This window comes from Salvia splendens, chromosome 14 (genome assembly GCF_004379255.2).
Source record: "Salvia splendens isolate huo1 chromosome 14, SspV2, whole genome shotgun sequence".
NCBI classification, from domain to species: Eukaryota; Viridiplantae; Streptophyta; class Magnoliopsida; order Lamiales; family Lamiaceae; genus Salvia; species Salvia splendens.
This window is the reverse complement of record NC_056045.1, coordinates 24,315,781-24,335,239: the sequence shown is the minus strand read 5'-3', so window position 1 is coordinate 24,335,239 and position 19,459 is coordinate 24,315,781. Positions and strand designations below refer to the sequence as shown.

Below are 19,459 nucleotides of genomic sequence, written 5' to 3'. Positions count from 1 at the left end.
AATAACGGTATGTTTCTGGTGTTGAACCATCGTGTGCTTGTGTGAAGAAAAGACGCATGGAACGATTCCATTATGCCAATGATCAATTTGTTATGTAAAATTCCATGCTTATTAACACCAGTCACGTTTTCTGTGTTGCTAGTTATTTAGGTGGTCTTCAAATTAGTAGTTTCTCCAATGATTTTTTTTCCCTTTTTAACAAGGGCAACTCTCATACTCTAGCAAAGCAGTGGGCAAATTGTGCACTTGTGCAAAATAGTTTGTGAAAATGACTAGTTTATTCATTAGGTGAAATTGTTATAATTGTGTTGATTTAGATATCAGTTGTACTTTCATTGTTTCAAATTGTTTAAGGTAAATTCAAGATTGGAGTAGGATTCTCAAATATCAAATACAATTGGAAATTCACATATACTTCGTAGTTAATCTTCAAGAAATATGGATCCCAAGATGTCAAGCAAACCCAAGTTAGGTATGGTTTTATTTTATACTTAAGTGTGTATTTGAATATATCTTTATTGATAGGGAAAATTTATCGTAAATGCGAGTCAATTTGTATTTACTCGATCTATAGTAATCACTTCACATTTTTGTTTGGAATAATATACACGAGACACTCATTCTTAATGTTGTTTACTCAGCGATTTTTTCATATGATAAAGCTTCCAGATCTGATTTGTATTTACTCGATCTTCATTTAGTTGGAAACACGTACCATATTTATTTATTGAAAGTTGGTAATCCACTTGGTCAAGATTTAGAAGAAATATATTTACCTGGTCTGTCGTAGGAATAAATCTCATCCGTCAACTTAATTTCTATAGGAAATAATCTGCCCTGTGGGTTTTCATAAATAAATAAATGAATTGAACGCTTCTTCCATAAACCGTAAGTATTGGATTTAATATGTTTTGAACAAGTTCAAATTTCGATTAAATGGTTCAATACTCATCCCACGTCAAGAGTCTGAGGTTAGTTGAAAGGTGTATATAATTATTGTCCAACCCCTATCAATTTGAGGCCTTTTGGGGTAACCCAAAAACAAATCCGTGGACTTGACCCAAAGCGGACAAAATCAAACGTCTGTATGTCTGTTGCAGTCAACAATCCGAACATTGCTAATAGTGTTTAATCTTCGTTTAAATTATTTTTGTGCATTTTGTAATCACATACTACAGTAATAATATATCCATGTAGCATGCATTTCCGATATGTTCGCTAGTGTCACATTGTCGTGTTGGCATAAAGTACAATATTATAAATACAAAAGTGATAGTATGATTTTATTTATGTTAGCACGATACAATATGAATGATACGGAGTTCAACTTCTACGGAAATAAAAAAAATAAAAGTATAAAATATCCGACATGAATACAAAATGAATATACAAAATTATTGAACTGATATAATAAAAACACATGGATAAAATTGGATAATAATAATAATAATAATAACTATTATTATTATTGTTATTGTTATTGTTATTGTTATTGTTATTGTTAATATGTACTACGTGTATCTAGATCTGGGTTCACGTTTGGGGTCATATTTTAAGACCGCCAATATTGAGATCATGACAGTGGGTTGAAAGAGGGGGTAAATAATTTTTAATACTAGACGATTTCATGTGTTTTCGATACTTCAAATTATAGCACACAAAACAAATACTTCTACTATACTATTCAGATAATATTCTCATTTGAATAAATATGGAGATTAGAACTGTCCACATCGTAATTGCTTGCGTGTACTAATCATGCTTTAATAACAGGTAGGCCCATAGATTAATTCTTGTCCAAAATATGACGTGAAACATGTGATTCCAACATAAAAAAAAGCTATGTGCGCCGTAATTTATTAAGCTATTATACAAACAAGAAAAATAAAAGGAATTAGTCATAAAGATCCCACGCAATACGTTTATGGCCACCGGCGTTTACTTTGCCTCTAAAGCACAATTCTAAGTTTGGAACCTTAATTAGTCTAAGCTCCATTAATTAATTTGCTAAGTCTTGCTACATTAAGCTCTATATCCAGTTCAAATAAATTGTTGAAATCTTCAAACTAAACTATCTGTATAACTGTATTTGAGTTGTTAGAGGTTTTTATTTGAGCTAATTACAAATAGCTGTATACTTCAACTAGACATACTCCGTCTTACAATTATTTGAAGTACAGGAATTTACGATTATTATTATTATTATTATTATTAATTTATTAGCTTTTACTTCCTGCAATCCCCACTTTGACTTTATATTAAAAAAAATTAATTAAGATTATAATAGAAAGTCAAGGTTTAAAATTGAGTTGACAAAAATAGAAAAACTGAAGTTGCAACCGGCATGGGAGTCGATTCGAGGTGGTGGGCGTGGTCAATTGAACCCCCCAGCACGGTGGAGACAGCCAAATATGAAATCATTTCCAACCTTTTTTGTTAGTATTAATTTCTCATTTTCTAACTGTACCCACCAATCCTTGTCGGCAACCAAATACATGCATCGTCGTCGTCATGCCGAATGTAAAACTTAAAAACTTTAATTCTGTTTCATCACATCTTTGTTTAGGTGTCTCATTTTCACATTATTGCACATTCTATATTAGCATGTGTATATTGGTGATTCTCACATGTTACTATTTTTATATACTTGGGTAGTTGCCACACTAATAAATACACTTAAATCGAACCTCTTTATTTAAGTTTCAATTCTAGATAGAATACCTTCTAGTATCTCATAATGTCGATAATTCCATTTATTAATTAGAGTCGAATCACACAAGAATATTGAGACATCGGTTCCAATTAAATTCTAACCGTGATTAATATATTTTAGTAAATATAATAGTAAATACGGAGTAATTGAAAGTTAACAAATCATGACTAAATATAATTAGAATGAACTAATTAAATTCTCGAGTAATATTACTATTATTTCCTTCCTCTCACCATAAGTATTCACATTCCTTTTTGGAACATCCTACCAAAAATGAGTAATTTCCCTTTATGACAAAATAAATCACAAATACTCTCTTACTTCATCCGTTCCATAGTAAAAGAGTTATTTTGTCATTTTGATACGTTCCATATTAATAGGGTCATTTAACTCTTGATATATATTTCCTACCTCAAAGAAACACACTTTTAGCAGGATGGAGGGAGTTCATTTTAAGTAAATAATAATAATTTTAATTAATAATTGATCAATCCTGCTAAATTTAATTAAAGTGAATAAACTACGCATTTAAAGGTACATAACTTTAGCCACATTTATTAATTGAGCTGTCAGGATGTAAATAATTTTGTACTAATAATTTAGTATATATATTAGCGTATTATTGTCATTGATATTAATGAACATGTGTATAATTTGAAAGCACTTTAATCATGGACAGGAAAGGATGCATGCACATGCAACAGAAAAACCAAGTATGAATCGCAAAATACCCATCTTGATTTCGTAAATTCCATAATCCACACTGTAAATAGTGGATGGAATTGGGATTGGGATTGGGATTGGGCGTGGAAGCTGGCCAAGTCTATCCACTTACATCAATATCATAACTGTAAATAAATAAAATTAAGCACGAGCAACAAATGAAGCATCACGTGCTCCCTTTATCATCTTCATAGAAAGTCATACTAATAATCTGTCACACACATGCCACTAGGAGATTTGACCTTTGAAAAGTCGTATCCCAATCCCCCAAAATACTCTTTAATAAACATGCAAACACACATCTCCCTCTCTTTTTCCAGCTACACGCATGCTCCACACAATTTTTCCGTGTTCTATCTTCGACAAAAGTTGAATCTCTCTCTCCCCTCTCTCTTTCCACACACATATATATATATATATAGCCCATCCCAAACCAAAACCAAAACCAAATCCAAATCCAAATCCAAATAGCAATAAATATCTTCACCTTCTTCAATCCCTCTTTTACTCACATATCAAAACCGTTTTACTACTTTATTCTCTCTGCTTAACTTAAACTCAACTCCATTGAATCAATGGGAGAAGTTGAAATTGAGATCGAGATCCCACCATACTTCCTCTGCCCCATCACGCTCGACATCATGAGAGATCCCGTTACACTCTCCACCGGAATCACCTACGACAGAGAGAGCATCGAGCAATGGCTCTTCACTCAACAAAACACAACCTGCCCCGCCACCAAACAGCCCCTCCCCAACCTCGACCTCACCCCGAACACCACCCTCCGCCGCCTCATCCAGTCATGGTGCACCCTCCACGCCGTCCAGCGCCTCCCCTCGCCCAAACCACCCCTCACCCTACCCCACCTCCTCCGGATCCTCTCCCAAGCCTCCCTCCCCCACCTCCAATCCAAATCCCTCCAAACCCTCAAATCCCTCGCCTCCGACAGCCTCACCAACCGCCGCTGCATCGCCTCCTCCCCCGCCCCCGCCTTCCTCGCCTCCCTCATCATCGCCAAATCCTCCTTCTCCGACGACGCCCTCTCCATCCTCCACTCCCTCCACCTCCCCGAATCCGCCCTCAAACCCCTCTCCACCCCCGCCTTCGTCCAATCCCTAACCCTAGTTCTCCAGCTTGGCACCTACCAACCACGCGTATTCGCCATCAACCTCCTCAGATCAATCACAGAAATCGCCGAACCATCCCTCCTCATTTCACTAAAACCAGAGCTCTTCTCCGAAATCGATAACATGCTAAAGGATAAAGACATATCGAGAAAAGAAATGAAGTCGGCGATGAAAGTGCTTATCGCGGCGTGCCCGTGGGGGCGGAACAGGATGAAGGCGGCGGAGGCGGGAGTGGCGGCGGCGGTGGTCGATCTCCTCCTCGACGTGGTTGACAAGAGGGAGTGCGAGATGATGATGATGGTGCTGGAGATGGTGTGCCAGTGCGCGGACGGGAGGTCGGAGCTGCTGGGGCATGCGGCGGGGCTGGCCGTGGTGGCCAAGAAGATACTGAGGGTGTCGGGGGCGGCGACTGAGAGGGGGGTCAGGATACTGCACTCGGTGTCGAGGTACTCGGCGACGGCGGCGGTGCTGGTGGAGATGGTGCAGAGCGGGGCGGTGGCCAAGCTGTGGCTGGTGATGCAGGTGGACTGCGGGGCGAAGACGAAAGAGAGAGCGAGGGAGATTCTAAAGGCGCATGCTAGAGCTTGGAGGACTGCCTCTTGCATACCTAACAATCTCATTTCTTGAAGAAATATGCATTCCATTATTCCATACAAATTTAGGTTTTTCATTTTGTTAATACTCCTAGTTGATAAAGGGCAGGAACTGCCCATTTCAGGATACATTTGTTGAAAGATACATATGATACTCAAGTTATCATCGATCATTTGTTTTGTTTTCCAAAACATTGCGTTGCAAATAATAATCGAATACACATATGATGAATTCAAATATTTAGACTTTAGTACTTGAATGCATTGAGTGATCATGGATCGTGTAAACATAAACGTCAACAAAACAATATATAATCTCACCACAACTCAAAATGAAAAGCAAAGCCATGGATAACTGAAATATCACAAAATACTAATGGTACACAGTATATTTCTGAGTTCAATTGCAGTGCTGTAGAAAGAGCCTTGCATGCCCCACTCTAAAAACACCAAGAAATAAAAATAATACTAGTACATTAAAACATACAAAATTTATTCACTTCTAACATTTTGAGATAAAGTTGCGTGAGGAGGCTTGGACGAAGGGAATGTGTGGTTGCGCCGCCTTGTGGCAGAGCTGCAGTTCTTGGTAGGTACAATACAACAAAGCTCTGGCTGGCTAGATGCATGAATAAGAATCTTTCTTCAATTTTTTTTCTTTTTAAGGTATTTATGATTTTAAATTATAGTACTACCTCACAAGTACCCTAACATAAGCAAATTCATAAATACCTGAAACAATATTTTTCCAAATAATCGAGCGGAATTGAATAAGTCAAATATTGTTGTCTCTTCTGAAGAAAGTTCGAAGTCATTTTCAAAAGACCAACACCATTAGCACTAATTCATTAAACTGGGCCCAAACAGAAGTTATATAGTCCAAATTCTTGAATGGATAACACTGGACAAAATAATGTTCGTAAATTCGAAATTCCTGGGTCGCCAGTGGTGGCCCAAAGTAGAAGCTAGGGTCTGAGGAGAAAAAAAAATTGGGCCCATAATAATAAAAAAGAAAATTTGATTGCTAAATTTATTGACAGAGAATTTTGTGAAAAAAATAAATAAAAATCAACTTATATTTTTTAAGTTGAAATGATGGCCAACTTTTAATATTCCAAGGTCAAAATAGCCTAGTTAAATTTAACCTCATTTTATAAAATATTGTAAGAGTGTTTGATTATTGACAGATAGCCTCCAATTTGGGAACTCAACTAATACAAAAACTAAATAAAATAATAACAACAAACCAACTGGACACGGAATATAAGCAATTAAATTATAATAATAGGAGTTGAATAACAAAAAGGAGTAGACCACATCCTAAGACAGTGACCACATACATACATACATACATACATAAGCCAATCATTCTTTTTCTTAACAAATACAAAAGCCAATAATTTGCGTGACTCCATTTTCCAATTACGAAAATTCAAAATAAAATTAAATAATAAATGGGACAGAAACTCTCCCCACCATATAAGGAAATACACATTTTTCCAAACCACTAAACGCACAAAACAAAAGAAAACCCGCCATGGCAGACGTCGCCGTTTCACTACCGCAGCAGCCTCGCGATCATCCGCTCCTCCGCCGCCGGAGTTCAATCCCCTCCTCGATCGTAGTAGCGCCGCCGAAGCTCAATCTCCACCACCACCACAGCTCGTCGACGACGACCTCCGCCACAACGTCTTCGTCTTCCGACGATCTCGAGCTGCTGTCAATCAAGCCTAATCCGAGGAGCTACACCTCGCTGAAGGATCTCCTCCCGACGACGGCGGTGAACTCGCCGCGGCCGAGCTCCGCGCAGGCCGGATCCGACATCTGCATCCGGAACCGCCTCGTCAAGCAGGCGGCGTGGGCGTACCTCCAGCCGATGTCCACCGCCTCCGGCTCCGCCGACGGCGGCTTCCTCCGCCTTATGTTTCCGCGCCTCGCCGCCCTGTTTGACCAGGCACGCCGCAGCGTCGCTCGGGCAATCAATTGGACGCTTCAATTTGTGTGGATCCGCTGCTCCAGATAGCGACGGTTTTCCACAATGTGTTTGGCGGTGCGGTTTTCACATTTACATTTCACAATTCACACACACAAAAAAATGTACAATTTCCATTTTTTTACGGTGCTTCAATCGCAATTTGGAATTCAGCAAAAAGGAATTGAAATTACAAGAAGCAAAACACACTGAATCAAAAAAAAAATCCTACTAATTCCTAAACTATTGGATTCAATTATTTAGTTTTCTTTGTTGTTGACGCTCCTGAGCCTGACCCTGGCAGCAAGGAAATCCTGATCGTTATCTGATTTATGTTGCTTAGCCGAATTGGGGGTAGGGCTGTCCACGCTTCCCGCCTGACCAACAGGCGGCCGCCACTTCTCGGAAGTGTTTCGGTTGAGGACTCCAGAAGGCGTGCTCGGCGGCGTTGGCGTTACACCGTCGTTGGACTTGGATTTACCCTCCTGTCACCAAATTCAATTTATTTTAACAAATAACCGAAATCAGTTTTTTAGAGTATAGTTACACTTTTGTTTAGTGCTCTCTCTATAACAAAAATTAAGAATCTTTTTACTACTATCTACTTATGTGGAAATGTACAACTTTTAAATGGGGATTATGTCGATTGCATATATCAACATTTTATTTATATTTGAAGTGTAAATTTGTGCACTCCACCATGTAAAAAGCGAAAGTGGAAAGTTTTGAACATTATTATAAACAAAGTGGAGAATAATGTTTGGATTACTAAGGGACAGGAGAATTGTTGGACATTGATATAATACAAGTGGAGAATATTACTTCAATTATTCAATATCTTAGTAGAGTAAACATATTCACGTGAATTATAAGTGAACTTTGTTTAATAGTAGTATTCATCAACTTGTATGTATGTATCACGAATTTTTAGACACTAAGTCACCATGAGAGGAGTTTAATGATATTTCAAGTTAAAACAACAATTTCAATGATATCGATTCTATAACAAGGTATATATGCAATCACGCATTTGCTAAAAAGAGGAGTAAACTCGAATGCTTGGAAATGATAGCTACACAACATGTATGCTATACATAATATAATCTCTTGACATACATGGTCTTATATTCATTAGAACCCTAAATAAATATGTTGGATATAAGCTTCTACTATATTTTAAAAACGTAATTATCTACTAATTGTCACATAATCATTTAAAGTTTCTATATTTTTGTTAGACACAAATTATTTACACTTAGAATTGTAAGTTGCGTCATTCCCTCTTTTATCTCTCTCTCTCTTTCTAAACCTAAAACTTGGAAAGGAAAAAGATATAGTACTACTACTTATGAGATTAACAAAACAAAAGAGAAGAAAATTTGCGGTGAAAATGAAGAAAATAGAAATGAGGAACCTGTGATTGGGGGCGCGATAATGCAGCGTTCATGGCTTGAGCCATCAATAATTGAAGGCATTCAAGAACTTTTTTGGAGCTCATATCTGCGCTTTTGTACCAATAACTAAGAGCCAAATTCCATGCTCTCTCCTTCAATTCGGATATACCTCGATCTATTGTTGGTTCATGCTTCGACACATACGGTTGAACAACCGTGTCGTACATGTAGGTACTCCCCTATTAATGTAATCGATTCAAGCTTAGGATGAGTTTCGATAATTTGAACCCAAAACATCAAAAAACTATAAATATGTATCAGCCTACTGGATTGATAGACATTTTTTTTACCTTAGTACCGGGATGCCACAAGTATATGTACATTAGTAGCTTTATCGCTCGGTAAAAGGGGACCCTTCAAATAAAATTGAATCGTTAGTGTGACATGATACTAACATAATGTATAACATGTGTTTTGATTATGACTTACCATGAAACAAATATATCAAGGACTTTTTCAATAATTGATATCAGCGCAACAATTACCCTGCAAATGAGATTAAATAAACATCCTTTACATATAGTTTTTAATCTTTTTACATCAACTAGACACATACATATGTGTCATTGTTCGAATATGAGAAAATTCCTCACCAGTATTGGCACCAAAACCTGAGTTCTGGAACCGTAACCTTGCTTTTGTCCAAAGTTTTGAAACATTGGAATGCAGGATATGCATATCCAAACACCAAGCTGTACCCAAAAAAAAAAAGAATTAAAAAATACTCTGTAAATGGAAAAAACATTAAATTGACATTCAAAAAAAAATCCCCACATCAAGCTCCTGGTAATTAATTCCTCAATCATATTTGCAGATGCTTATTAATATCTCCCCGCCTGTTAATATCTCTGACCATAAATCACAAACAAGAAAACATTAAAATTAAGGAAATGATCGAAAACAAATTGATCAATGGATTCGATCGTTGAAGGAAAAATGAAGGGGGAATTGAATTGACCTAATGCGAGAATGGGTTCCTGAGAAATGTAATGAAATCTCAGAAACCAGACGGCAGGGAGAGAGAAAGAGGAAGGCTATTAATTTGAATGAACGTGCATCGGTGTTAGAATTATGGCGTGTGTGTATATATAGGTGTGTGTTTGGAGAGAGAAAATTGGGTTTAATAATTAAAGAGTGGAGAAGATTGAAAGTTGGATGAAGGGAAATGGTGGAACTGTTGGGATCGCTCCATTGAACGGGTTTACCGTTTGGCAGTTATGTTCTGGTAAGGGCATTTTTGTCTTTTCGAATGCCGTGTTTTTATTTTGATTAGTTCGATTTTTCATTTGCTAGTACATGGTAAATATGATTATCTCATTCCGAATTTTTATTTTTTTATAGACTTTAATTACTTTTGATAATATTTTTAAATTTAGAGTTGATATATTGAGGATTAATGCCATTATAAAATATGCGTGATATTTATGAAACGTGAGCATACTTTAAGCTCGAAGGGGATATTAATTTAAAAATATACGAATTCTTATTTATTTTTATGTAGAAAAACAGGATGGATAGGAAGTGAATTATCATAATGGAGTATTTATAACGAATGGGAAATTGGTCTCTAGTATTTCTCATGAACTTTAAAATTGGTATATAACACGGTTGTCTACATAAAATAAGATATTGATGAAAATATCTTATTTGAGTGAGTTTGGAAAATACCAAACAAAATGCAAAGTTTGTGATATTATAGACCAATTTCAAAATTCATGGCAAATACCAAATTTTAGGCAAAGTTCATGGTTTTAGAGACCAATATCCCTCGTTATATTGGCATCCGTTAGAGCATCCGCAGCGGCGTCTCGCTGCGGGCTCGGTCTCGTCCAGGCGAGACGAGCCCGCAGCGAGACGCCGCTGTAGATGCTCCGTCTTGTCACTTAGCTCGTGGGGGTGAGGGATGGCGGGACAACCCGCTACGCGCCAGCGCCACGTGGCGAGCTCTAGCGCAAAGGCATGACGCCCACTTGCCGGCACGAGAGTGGGCGTCGATTTTTTGATATTTTTTAAAATTTTTTAAAATTCTGAATAAAAAAATTTACCGTTTTTTTCTGCCCGTTTTTTTCCCACATTCATCTATAAATAACACTACACACACAATTCCCCCACCATTTTTTCCACACACAAACACTACACTCTCACAAACACCATCTCTCTTTCCTCTCCAATTTCTGCAAACATGTCCGGTGACGGAAACTCTGGCCCGACGGCTACGACTTGAACGCGTTTGCCGATTAGGGGGGCATGTACAATGTTTTGGGTGCTTCCGGTTCCGGTTCATCGCCGATCACCCAAGGCTCAGCGACGCCGGCGTACCAAACACCATCTTTTCCAGTTCCTGCATACTATAGTCCTTCCCCTCCCTTGGGTCCGAGGAGCTCGCAAACGCAGGGATTATCCCAAATTAGGGAGGATATTCCGGAGGAACCCACTCCGGAGGTGGTGCCGGACGGAGACGACGGCGGCCGTCATCCATACACACAAGCGGAGACGATGGCTCTGTTCGACGCTTAGATCAGTACGTCGAACGATCCCATCCTCGGGAATCAACAAAACCACAAAGTTTTTGGGATAAAGTCATCGTCGTATACAACGCAAATAAGCCGAGGGGGGGCCTTCCGCCGCAACCTGAAGATGCTTCACGCTCATTTTGAGCGAGCCGACAGAGATGTTAAAAGATTTTGTGGAATCTACAAGAGGGAAGCGAAGCAATAGCAAAGCGGAGCCTGTTGATCCGACATTCTGAGAGCGGCTTTGCGAATCTTCAAATCCGACACCGGCAAAGATTTCAAATTTCCCGATGTTTGGGAGGTGGTCAAACATCTTGATAGGTGGGCTGGCGGTGTCGATTCCTCCACGAGCTCGAGCTCGAAACGCACGAAGCATACGGCTAGTGACCAATACTCGTCTAGTGAGGGCGGGGAAGCCAACGCCTCACAAGAGGTTGAGTTCCCGACATCCGATGCAGGGGGCTCCTCCGGTACACGACGTCGGCCGCAAGGGAACAAGGCGGCTAGAGGGAGGGGGAGGGGCCGGGGCGAATCAAGCCAGACGGGCTTCCAAGGGCCGTCGTCCTCCCTAATGTCCATGTACTTCACCGCCATGATGGCTGACACTTCCCGCATGACGTCTCCTCAATATCAAGTCCATCTTGCCGGCATTGAGTATCTGGCAAATCAACTTGGTATTCCGCCTCCACCTAGCTTGAGGGAACCGCCACCGCCTTCGGGGGATGATTCGCCGGCGGAGTAGTTTTTATAATTTAATAGTGCAATTTTTAATTTCTAGTATTTTAAATTATGACTTTTTAATTTTTTTAGGATTTTAATTATGTGTTTTTTTTATTTTCTTAGGATTTCAATTATGTGTTTTTTTTGTTTTTTAGGATTTTAAATTGTAAATTTCTTTTATTTAATGAAGTGTGTTTTTATTAATTGAATTTGTTGGTGATAGAAATCCATGGGTTCCATCCTAAAACCAATTGGTGATAGGAGGAGGGGCACATGAGACTTATATACTAGTTTCAGTTTTCTCTTGACACCGATGTGGGACAGTTATATGTTATATTTTTAGTTTCAATTGTCAACACCCTCCCTCAAACCCTTCAAGGTGAACCTTGGAGGGGTTGGACTTTTTTCTAATCGATTGGACAATCGGCCCAATTTTTTTTCGATCGGTTGGACCACTTGGCCCAAATTTTTAAGTCCAGGTATACTGTTGGGTCAGTCATTTTTTCGATTTTGACCCAGATATACTGCTGGGTCAGTTAAATTTGACCCACAGTCGGCGACCCGCTCTGATACCATGATAGAAATCAATGGGTTCCATCCTAAAACCAATTGGTGATAGGAGGAGGGGCCCATGAGACCTATATACTAGTTTCAGTTTTCTCTTGACACCGATGTGAGACAGTTATATGTTATATTTTTAGTTTCAATTGCCAACAGTTGGAAATAAAAATAAAAAAAATGAAATTGAAAGAATAGTTAAGGGATGAGATGGTTAAGAGATGGAGGGATGCATGTGTTGTCTCTTAGTTAAGAGATGAGGTAAAAAGTGCAGTGAGACCCATGGATAATGGAGAGATGAGACGGTTAAGAGACGTTATTGAGTCCAAATAATAATAGTGTATTTTTATTTTAAAAATAAATTAGGACTTCTTTAATGTTAATTATACACGTACATTAAGGTAAATTAAAACCTCACCTCACGCCTCATTTTCACCCTTCTATCTCTGTCCATAAGTATCTTTTTTATCTCGTTTTCGTTACAAACCACCTCTGTCAAGTTTCCTTGTTGTTCTTATTCCTTGGAGGGTCAAGAGCGTAGGGTGAATGTGATCGTACGTGTGTTTCCTCACTATTTTTTTTCCTCAAATAGTCAGGAGCATGGCTCAAATTTGGTCGAAAGTGAGATTCACCTTATAGTAATACACTAACTTTTTTCACTATTTTTTTTCCCAATAATTCTTTAAACTCGTCCATCTAGTGAAAGTGAAATTTTAATTATAAACCCTAAATTTTCATACCCTTACAACTATCCACGCATCTCATATCATATTTTCTAATTCTTTCTTATTTCATATGATTCGCTATTTATACATTTTAATTAATTTAAAATGCAAATATTCGAACAATGAATATAGCTACAGAGCAAATTTTTAAATCCAGAATTTTGAAAAAAATAAATGGTAAATTTTAGTCCATTAATAATTTGAAAATTCCGGTCGAGGACAAATTTGTTTGAAAAAAATTACTCATTCCGTCCCATAAAAATATGTGCACTTTCCATTTTCGTCCGTAGCATAAAAATATGTGGATTATATTTTTAAAAAGTTATATCAATTTAATAATGTAAATCCTACTATCCACTAACACTATTTTAACTATCGTTCTCCTTCTCTCTCATACTTTACCATACAATTTTCCTCCTCTCTTATTTTACTATTTTTGTTTTAATTCTTGTGTCATACCCATTACTCATATTTTTATGGGACGGAAGGAGAATTAATTTAACTGCATTTGTTCGAATTAAATTGATGGCAAATTATTCATTGTTTATACATTTAACATTTTGCCCGAGACAAAAAAAAGAAGGGAAACTCAACGGCAGTTGTCGATGTCGTGTGCCGCAATTGCATCCGAAAGTTGATGCAACACGCTGTTTCCGGTTTGAATATCCATGATTTCGATGTTTCTGAAGCTTCTCTCTCCCATTTCAACACTTGTTTCCACTCAGGTACTTCTAATTGCTTAAAACATTATGAATTTTTCAACCGATTAATGTTCCTCACCATTCATTTCTGCAGAGCTTCTACTTGCAGGAGTCCATTTCCGGCAAAATATATCCACTCGAAGATGGGCAGTCAAATCAGGAGTTTGGTCGAGAAGAAAAGAGTGCCAACTATAGACTTGTTAATGTTTCAAGACCTGTGTTGATCGTACAAACATTGCTGTATTTCATCAGAGAATGCTATGTTCTTGATTTTGCACCCATTTTTTAATCAGATTTAAGACAGATGCATTGGAAATTATAGCCTAGGTTACATGTGTTGTTGATTCCAGGCAACCCAGGTATTCAATTATTTCATACTTATATGTGAGTTATGACTGAATAAGTAGATTTTTTTTAAGGTGGGAATGATCAAAGTCACTGTATGAGTTATTTCATTTTACAATGAAATTTTTGGAGTCACTGTATGAGTTATTGGGAGGGACTGCATCTGTCACTAACAAGCAAAGATTGGTGTGTGTGTGAGTTGGCCTAGTGGTAGAGTGGTAATGCCTGAGACCAAAGGTCTTGGGTTTGAGTCCACCGTGAGGTGGCCTTTAAATGTAGTATTCATTTGCCTATCAAAAAAAGTAAACATTAGTTTTTTTTTTGATAATCTTGTAAGTAGTATGTGTTTTCCCTTTGCATTAAACATAGTGTTGTAGAATTGGGAATTCAGTGACCATAGAATCTCTGTTGATTGATTGCTTGGTTTCCTTGCTGAAGGTATTAGCCACATATCCCCCTCGCAAAAGGTGATTGCCTTGATTACCAAGTTATATTGATAATTCTCATTTATATGCAATACTCTAAAGATTGGAACTAAATTTAACTAGTTCAAGAGGGATCACACTTTAGTTAAACACTTTCTGGAAAATTATAGGAGTACCAAATATAGTTTATGTTTTTTCTTGATTTTTTTATTCGGGGGAAGGAGTGCGGCGAGCCTTCACTACTTGGATGTTCCAGAAGGAACCTAGATTAACACTTCAGTACATAAATCACAGTGCTAAGTCTTATGGTGTTAGTTAAAAGAACAAATGCCATTTTTTCCTACTTTTTACAGTCTATGTGATCGTCCTCACATTTTGTGTTATTTCGGCTTGATATCTCACAGATATCCTTGCTTCTTTAACATTTGTACGCATTATTTTAACTCTATAAAATTATGTCTTTTAGTTGATGACTGTCGTCTTTTATAAAATACTCTAATTGAAATGCACTCTAACTGGAAAATGACATGGGATTCATGCTTCTTGTTTTGCCAGAATTGGGAGTCTCAAAGGCTGTTCTCATTGGAAGAACAAATTGATCGTAAGGTTAATTCTTACTTCTCTGTAATATGTCTGGAAAGAGTTTACTCAAAACATAATTAGGAAAACAACATAACCAAGAGCTGCAAATATTGAACTGTTAAGTTTGCTGTAAAGATGATGTTTTAGTTTTTTATGGCATGATTCATTTTCTCCTTCTATGCAAGCCGTGTCTGATTATTGAGTGAAATTCCCGACTCCAAATGGCTCTTCTTTTTTCACCTTTTCCAGATAAGCTTTATTGACCGGGAACTTCAAGATGTTGAAGCACCTATAATACTGGTAAACCGTGTAACATTTCCACCTTACAGTAAAACAAGTCTAATTGTACATTTATAATCTTCTCACAGAGCCTATGTTCAACTCATATGTAGTTCATCTTTTAAAAGTTTTGTTTCTTGACTTGCTAGACCTTTCGGGTTAGTAATGATGATTAATGTTGATTTTGTATCTGACGGTTGGCCATTCCATTGGTTCATATATATCTCATGACATACTTACGAGATGTAGCAAGAAAGATAAGGTATGCATTCAGCCTGTTTTTGGTAATCCTTTTTTTCTGTCATGTTTTAATTGTCTTTGGGACCTCTGTATCCTCTGTTAGGTTATATATTGCATTGGTTTGTAACCATGAACACTGCATCCTCAACACAGTCATCCATTAGAAGACTTGCAATGTATAGCACCTCCTTGTGATGTAGACTTCTTCGATGTCTTTATCCCTTTGAGTTGTTTTTGCATGTGTGCATAACCATGTTTATCCATGCATTACATATTTACAATTTTACATGCGAATTGTGTCACTGAATGATTATCATCTATGTTCATTAAATAACTTGACACAGCTGCTACCAATAATTGAATAATTGATGATAACAGAGTAGGAAAATGAACTTAATCGCGGCCTTGTTTGGAGCCCTCCCATCGCATATCACAAGATTCCTTGTAAAACTATCCATCGGGAAGTCATGATTGTCTTCTGCTGTCGAGGCTCTACTCACACATGATCTGAAGGTGCAATTGTTGACTAAATCCTACTTGGTTCATACAAGTGACTCTATGCTTGCTGAAAATACTTTTCTTTTCTAGTATCATTCGTTACAAAATGTGAAGTACTCCATATGGCTATGACTGATATTCAGACAGTAAGCTTTCTTTGTTTTTGGCTCCCAATTCCATAAGTTTAAAAATTACTAATATTATAATAAATCATCTGATGTTTATGGTTTTTTATTCTAGTATATCTCTTATAGTCTTATATATATATATATATATATATATATATATATAGCTGACAATAAAATCAGATTTGGAATCCATCAAGAGCAAGAGAAACCAGATTGCTTTTCTTTTTGGCCTTGATGATCACTGGGGTACTCTGCATATATATGAAGAGGTGGTCGTTTGTTTTCATTAAGTTTGCTTTCTTTGGTTGTCGAGACCGGCCTGTTGAGCACTGCATTACTACATACAGTACTTATTTGCATAATCTCTATTCTTCATGAATGCATAAAATCTCGTCTTGTGCTGTCACTAAGCATCTCTTGCTTGAATCTTATTCTTCTTCCGTTTGGAAAAAAACAGGTACCCGATGCATGTCTTGACATTGAACATGATGGTCTCACTCATGCTTTCTCCTGCACGTCTCGAATTTGATCAGGAGCCGCGTACAATGAGCTAAAAGCAGTTGATGTCGGGTTTGAATCCTTCTGTTCAAGCTGCACATGGATACGCATGATTATGTTATGCACTATGCATTAAAAAATCAAGAGCTAACAAACTTATACAATAATTAAACAAAAGCTTCTACTTTAGTCAAAGATGCCTACAAAGCGAATATATGAATATCATAGAAACTAATTCCCTCCACATTCCAGTATTCTTATTTGGGATGTTCTAACATAATATTATCTCTTTACTGATCTATAATATTATCTATCTCTTAATTTTCACATTAAAACTAAAATGATGGGATCGGTCTCTGGGTTTTCCCTTTTATCTCTTGCTACAATATTTTGCTCAAAGGGTTGGTACTCTACATCAAGCTATTTATCTCAGTAGCCAACTTAGGATTCAAACCTACTAATCCAGAATAGAAATGTATAACTAACACTACCGTAACTCGATTGAATCGAATAATTCAAAATAATTCTCTAGTCCAACAATAATGAACAATTCTTGTTTGTATCATATATATAATGTTTCTTAATAATTGATAAAGCGTGAAGGTATTGATGAGCAACCTGACTAGATTACCCTACCTACTGTCAACAAATGAATGCCTCGTATTTTACACTCAAATGGATCGCCTAGCGCCGCGGAACCGCCGAGCGCTAGGCGGTTTTTTATCGCGAAATCCGCTAGGCGGTTGCAATAGATCGCCTAGCGCACCGCCTAGCGCCGGCGCTCGGCTAGACGGTGCGCTAGGCGCTATTGTGGATGCTCTTACTACCACTTTACTTGCATTATATATGCGTTGGAAAAATAAAAATAATGACTTCCAACGCCCGCGTAATAACGCTTCTGAGGTTCTATAGCAAATGGGAGTTCTCCCTTGTCTGCCAAAATGTTAGTGATTCAGATCTTGATAGATAAATTACAATATCAAATGTGTTGTTCTCATTTAAACAAGGGTCCCCCAAATCATTTGCCTTTCTTCATCTTATCGACTATTAATATCAGATGATGCATGACAGAAATACTAAATAATTTAACCTTTTTTCGTCAAAGTTTGAATGTTAAACACTGAGTTCTAAAACTTCTTATAAATGTACCGTTGACCACCCTATCTCTCTATATAAATGAAAATGCAAAGAAAAATAACTCTCATTTACCTTATAGTATATGGAAAAGTGGTAAATATAACTTTCTAAATTTACTACTTTCCCAAATAAATAAAAGTAAATACGATAGTTATCTATCTTTGTCTTTCCATAATGTACAGATTTGGTTGGATATTGATTTTTTACTTCCTCTCATCACTTAACCCACCCATATATAGAGAAACAAGCAAGAATACTTTTGTAATACAATGCCAAGTGCCAAGAAACACATTCTCAACACAGTGAGCGTGAAACTAGACTGCGGGTCCTCCCTCTCCGCCCTCTTCCGCCGCAGGCACCGCCACCGCAACTCGTCCTCCTCTTCGAGCTCCCTCAACACCACGACCACATTCTCCTCGTCCTCCGCCATCGAGACGCCACCGCACTACTGCTTCTCCTCCTCGGAGGCGGACATCAAGAGCCTCCGCGCGGTGCAGGGCTTCGGGAGGCTGGGCGGGCAGAGCGTGGCGGTCGAGAAAGAGTCGGAAGACCCTTATCTCGACTTCCGACGCTCCATGCTGCAGATGATCCTCGAAAAGGAGCTCTACTCCAAAGATGATCTCAGAGAGCTCTTGAACTGCTTCTTGCAGCTCAACTCTCCTTACTACCACGCCATCATCGTCAGAGCTTTCAAGGAGATTTGGAGCGGCGCCGCCTTCTGCTCCCCCTCCGCTCACTACTTCTAGCATATCCATCTGAATGTTCGGTGCATCTGTCCCCATTATTATTAATTAATTAAGACGGATGCACCGTGCATTCGAATGCGCCTCTTCATTTAAATGCTTTTTTCACTTTTTTTTTGAATTAGTATTGTATCATCAGTGCACATTGCATAATGAAGTAGTGTGTACTGATGAAATAAAATACAAGGTCTGTGTAGTCTTACTAAGCAGCAGGAAATGAAATGTACTCTAGTAGTAATATTGTTGTTGATTAGGTGTTGAAAATTTATGTGAATGTAATTGTAATCTTGATGTGTTTAATTTAATTTAAATTTGCTGGAACTGTATGCATGTTGCATGGCTTCCTTTTTATTAGTACCTCAAATGAGACAAATCTCGAAAAGAAAATACTCCCTCCGTCCCAGTTTAGAAGTTAGAATTAGTTATGGCACGGGTTTTAAGAAGTTGGTGGAGTGTGTAATAAATGAAGTGAGTTGTTGTAGTGTGTAATAAATGAAGTGAGTTGGTGAAAAGTGAGTTCCTTTTGACTTTTTGAATTTAAAAGATGTTTCTTTTTTACTTGTAAGTCAAATTCATTAAATTATTTAAACTTATGGTTTTTCATCTTTCAATTTGATTAATCTTTCTTCCTTAAATTTATTAAACCTGCTGCCAACCTTAAAAAAATTGATTAACACATGTGAAGGAGTGCATCGGTCATCACATCTCAAACAAATTTAAAGAGTGAACCATTATAATCCCATGAAGAGAAAAATCCAAAACCATTCAAAAGCTAAACTACAACT

At 37.7% G+C, this 19,459-nt stretch overlaps 4 protein-coding genes across 5 annotated transcripts; 2 read left to right on the top strand and 2 right to left on the bottom strand.

Annotated features, from left to right (window-relative positions):
- Positions 1–3,888: 3,888 nt before the first annotated feature.
- Positions 3,889–5,396, top strand: LOC121763987 (E3 ubiquitin-protein ligase PUB23-like). Its single transcript, XM_042160077.1, has one exon. It carries the CDS (start codon positions 4,012–4,014, stop codon positions 5,188–5,190), a length of 1,179 nt encoding a protein of 392 aa, XP_042016011.1. The 5' UTR covers positions 3,889–4,011; the 3' UTR covers positions 5,191–5,396.
- A 1,182-nt stretch (positions 5,397–6,578) lies between these two features.
- On the bottom strand, positions 6,579–9,634 carry LOC121763717 (putative HVA22-like protein g). 2 transcript variants are annotated; one of them, XM_042159780.1, is made up of 7 exons: positions 9,541–9,634; positions 9,357–9,430; positions 9,176–9,274; positions 9,012–9,068; positions 8,873–8,936; positions 8,543–8,761; positions 6,579–7,613 (listed from the first exon to the last, which is right to left on the bottom strand). In XM_042159780.1, the coding sequence occupies exons 2-7, from the start codon at positions 9,386–9,388 to the stop codon at positions 7,389–7,391; spliced, it is 696 nt and encodes a 231-aa protein (XP_042015714.1). In that variant the 5' UTR covers positions 9,389–9,430; positions 9,541–9,634; the 3' UTR covers positions 6,579–7,388. The 2 variants fall into 2 exon arrangements, with proteins under 2 accessions (XP_042015714.1, XP_042015715.1); XM_042159781.1 differs by having other exon boundaries at positions 9,357–9,418; positions 9,541–9,625.
- Positions 6,694–7,179, top strand: LOC121764391. Its single transcript, XM_042160423.1, has one exon. It carries the CDS (start codon positions 6,694–6,696, stop codon positions 7,177–7,179), a length of 486 nt encoding a protein of 161 aa, XP_042016357.1.
- A 7,119-nt stretch (positions 9,635–16,753) lies between the features above and the next one.
- On the bottom strand, positions 16,754–18,994 carry LOC121765853. Its single transcript, XM_042162118.1, has one exon. The coding sequence runs from the start codon at positions 18,711–18,713 to the stop codon at positions 18,246–18,248; it is 468 nt and encodes a 155-aa protein (XP_042018052.1). The 5' UTR covers positions 18,714–18,994; the 3' UTR covers positions 16,754–18,245.
- Between the last annotated feature and the right edge of the window lie 465 nt (positions 18,995–19,459).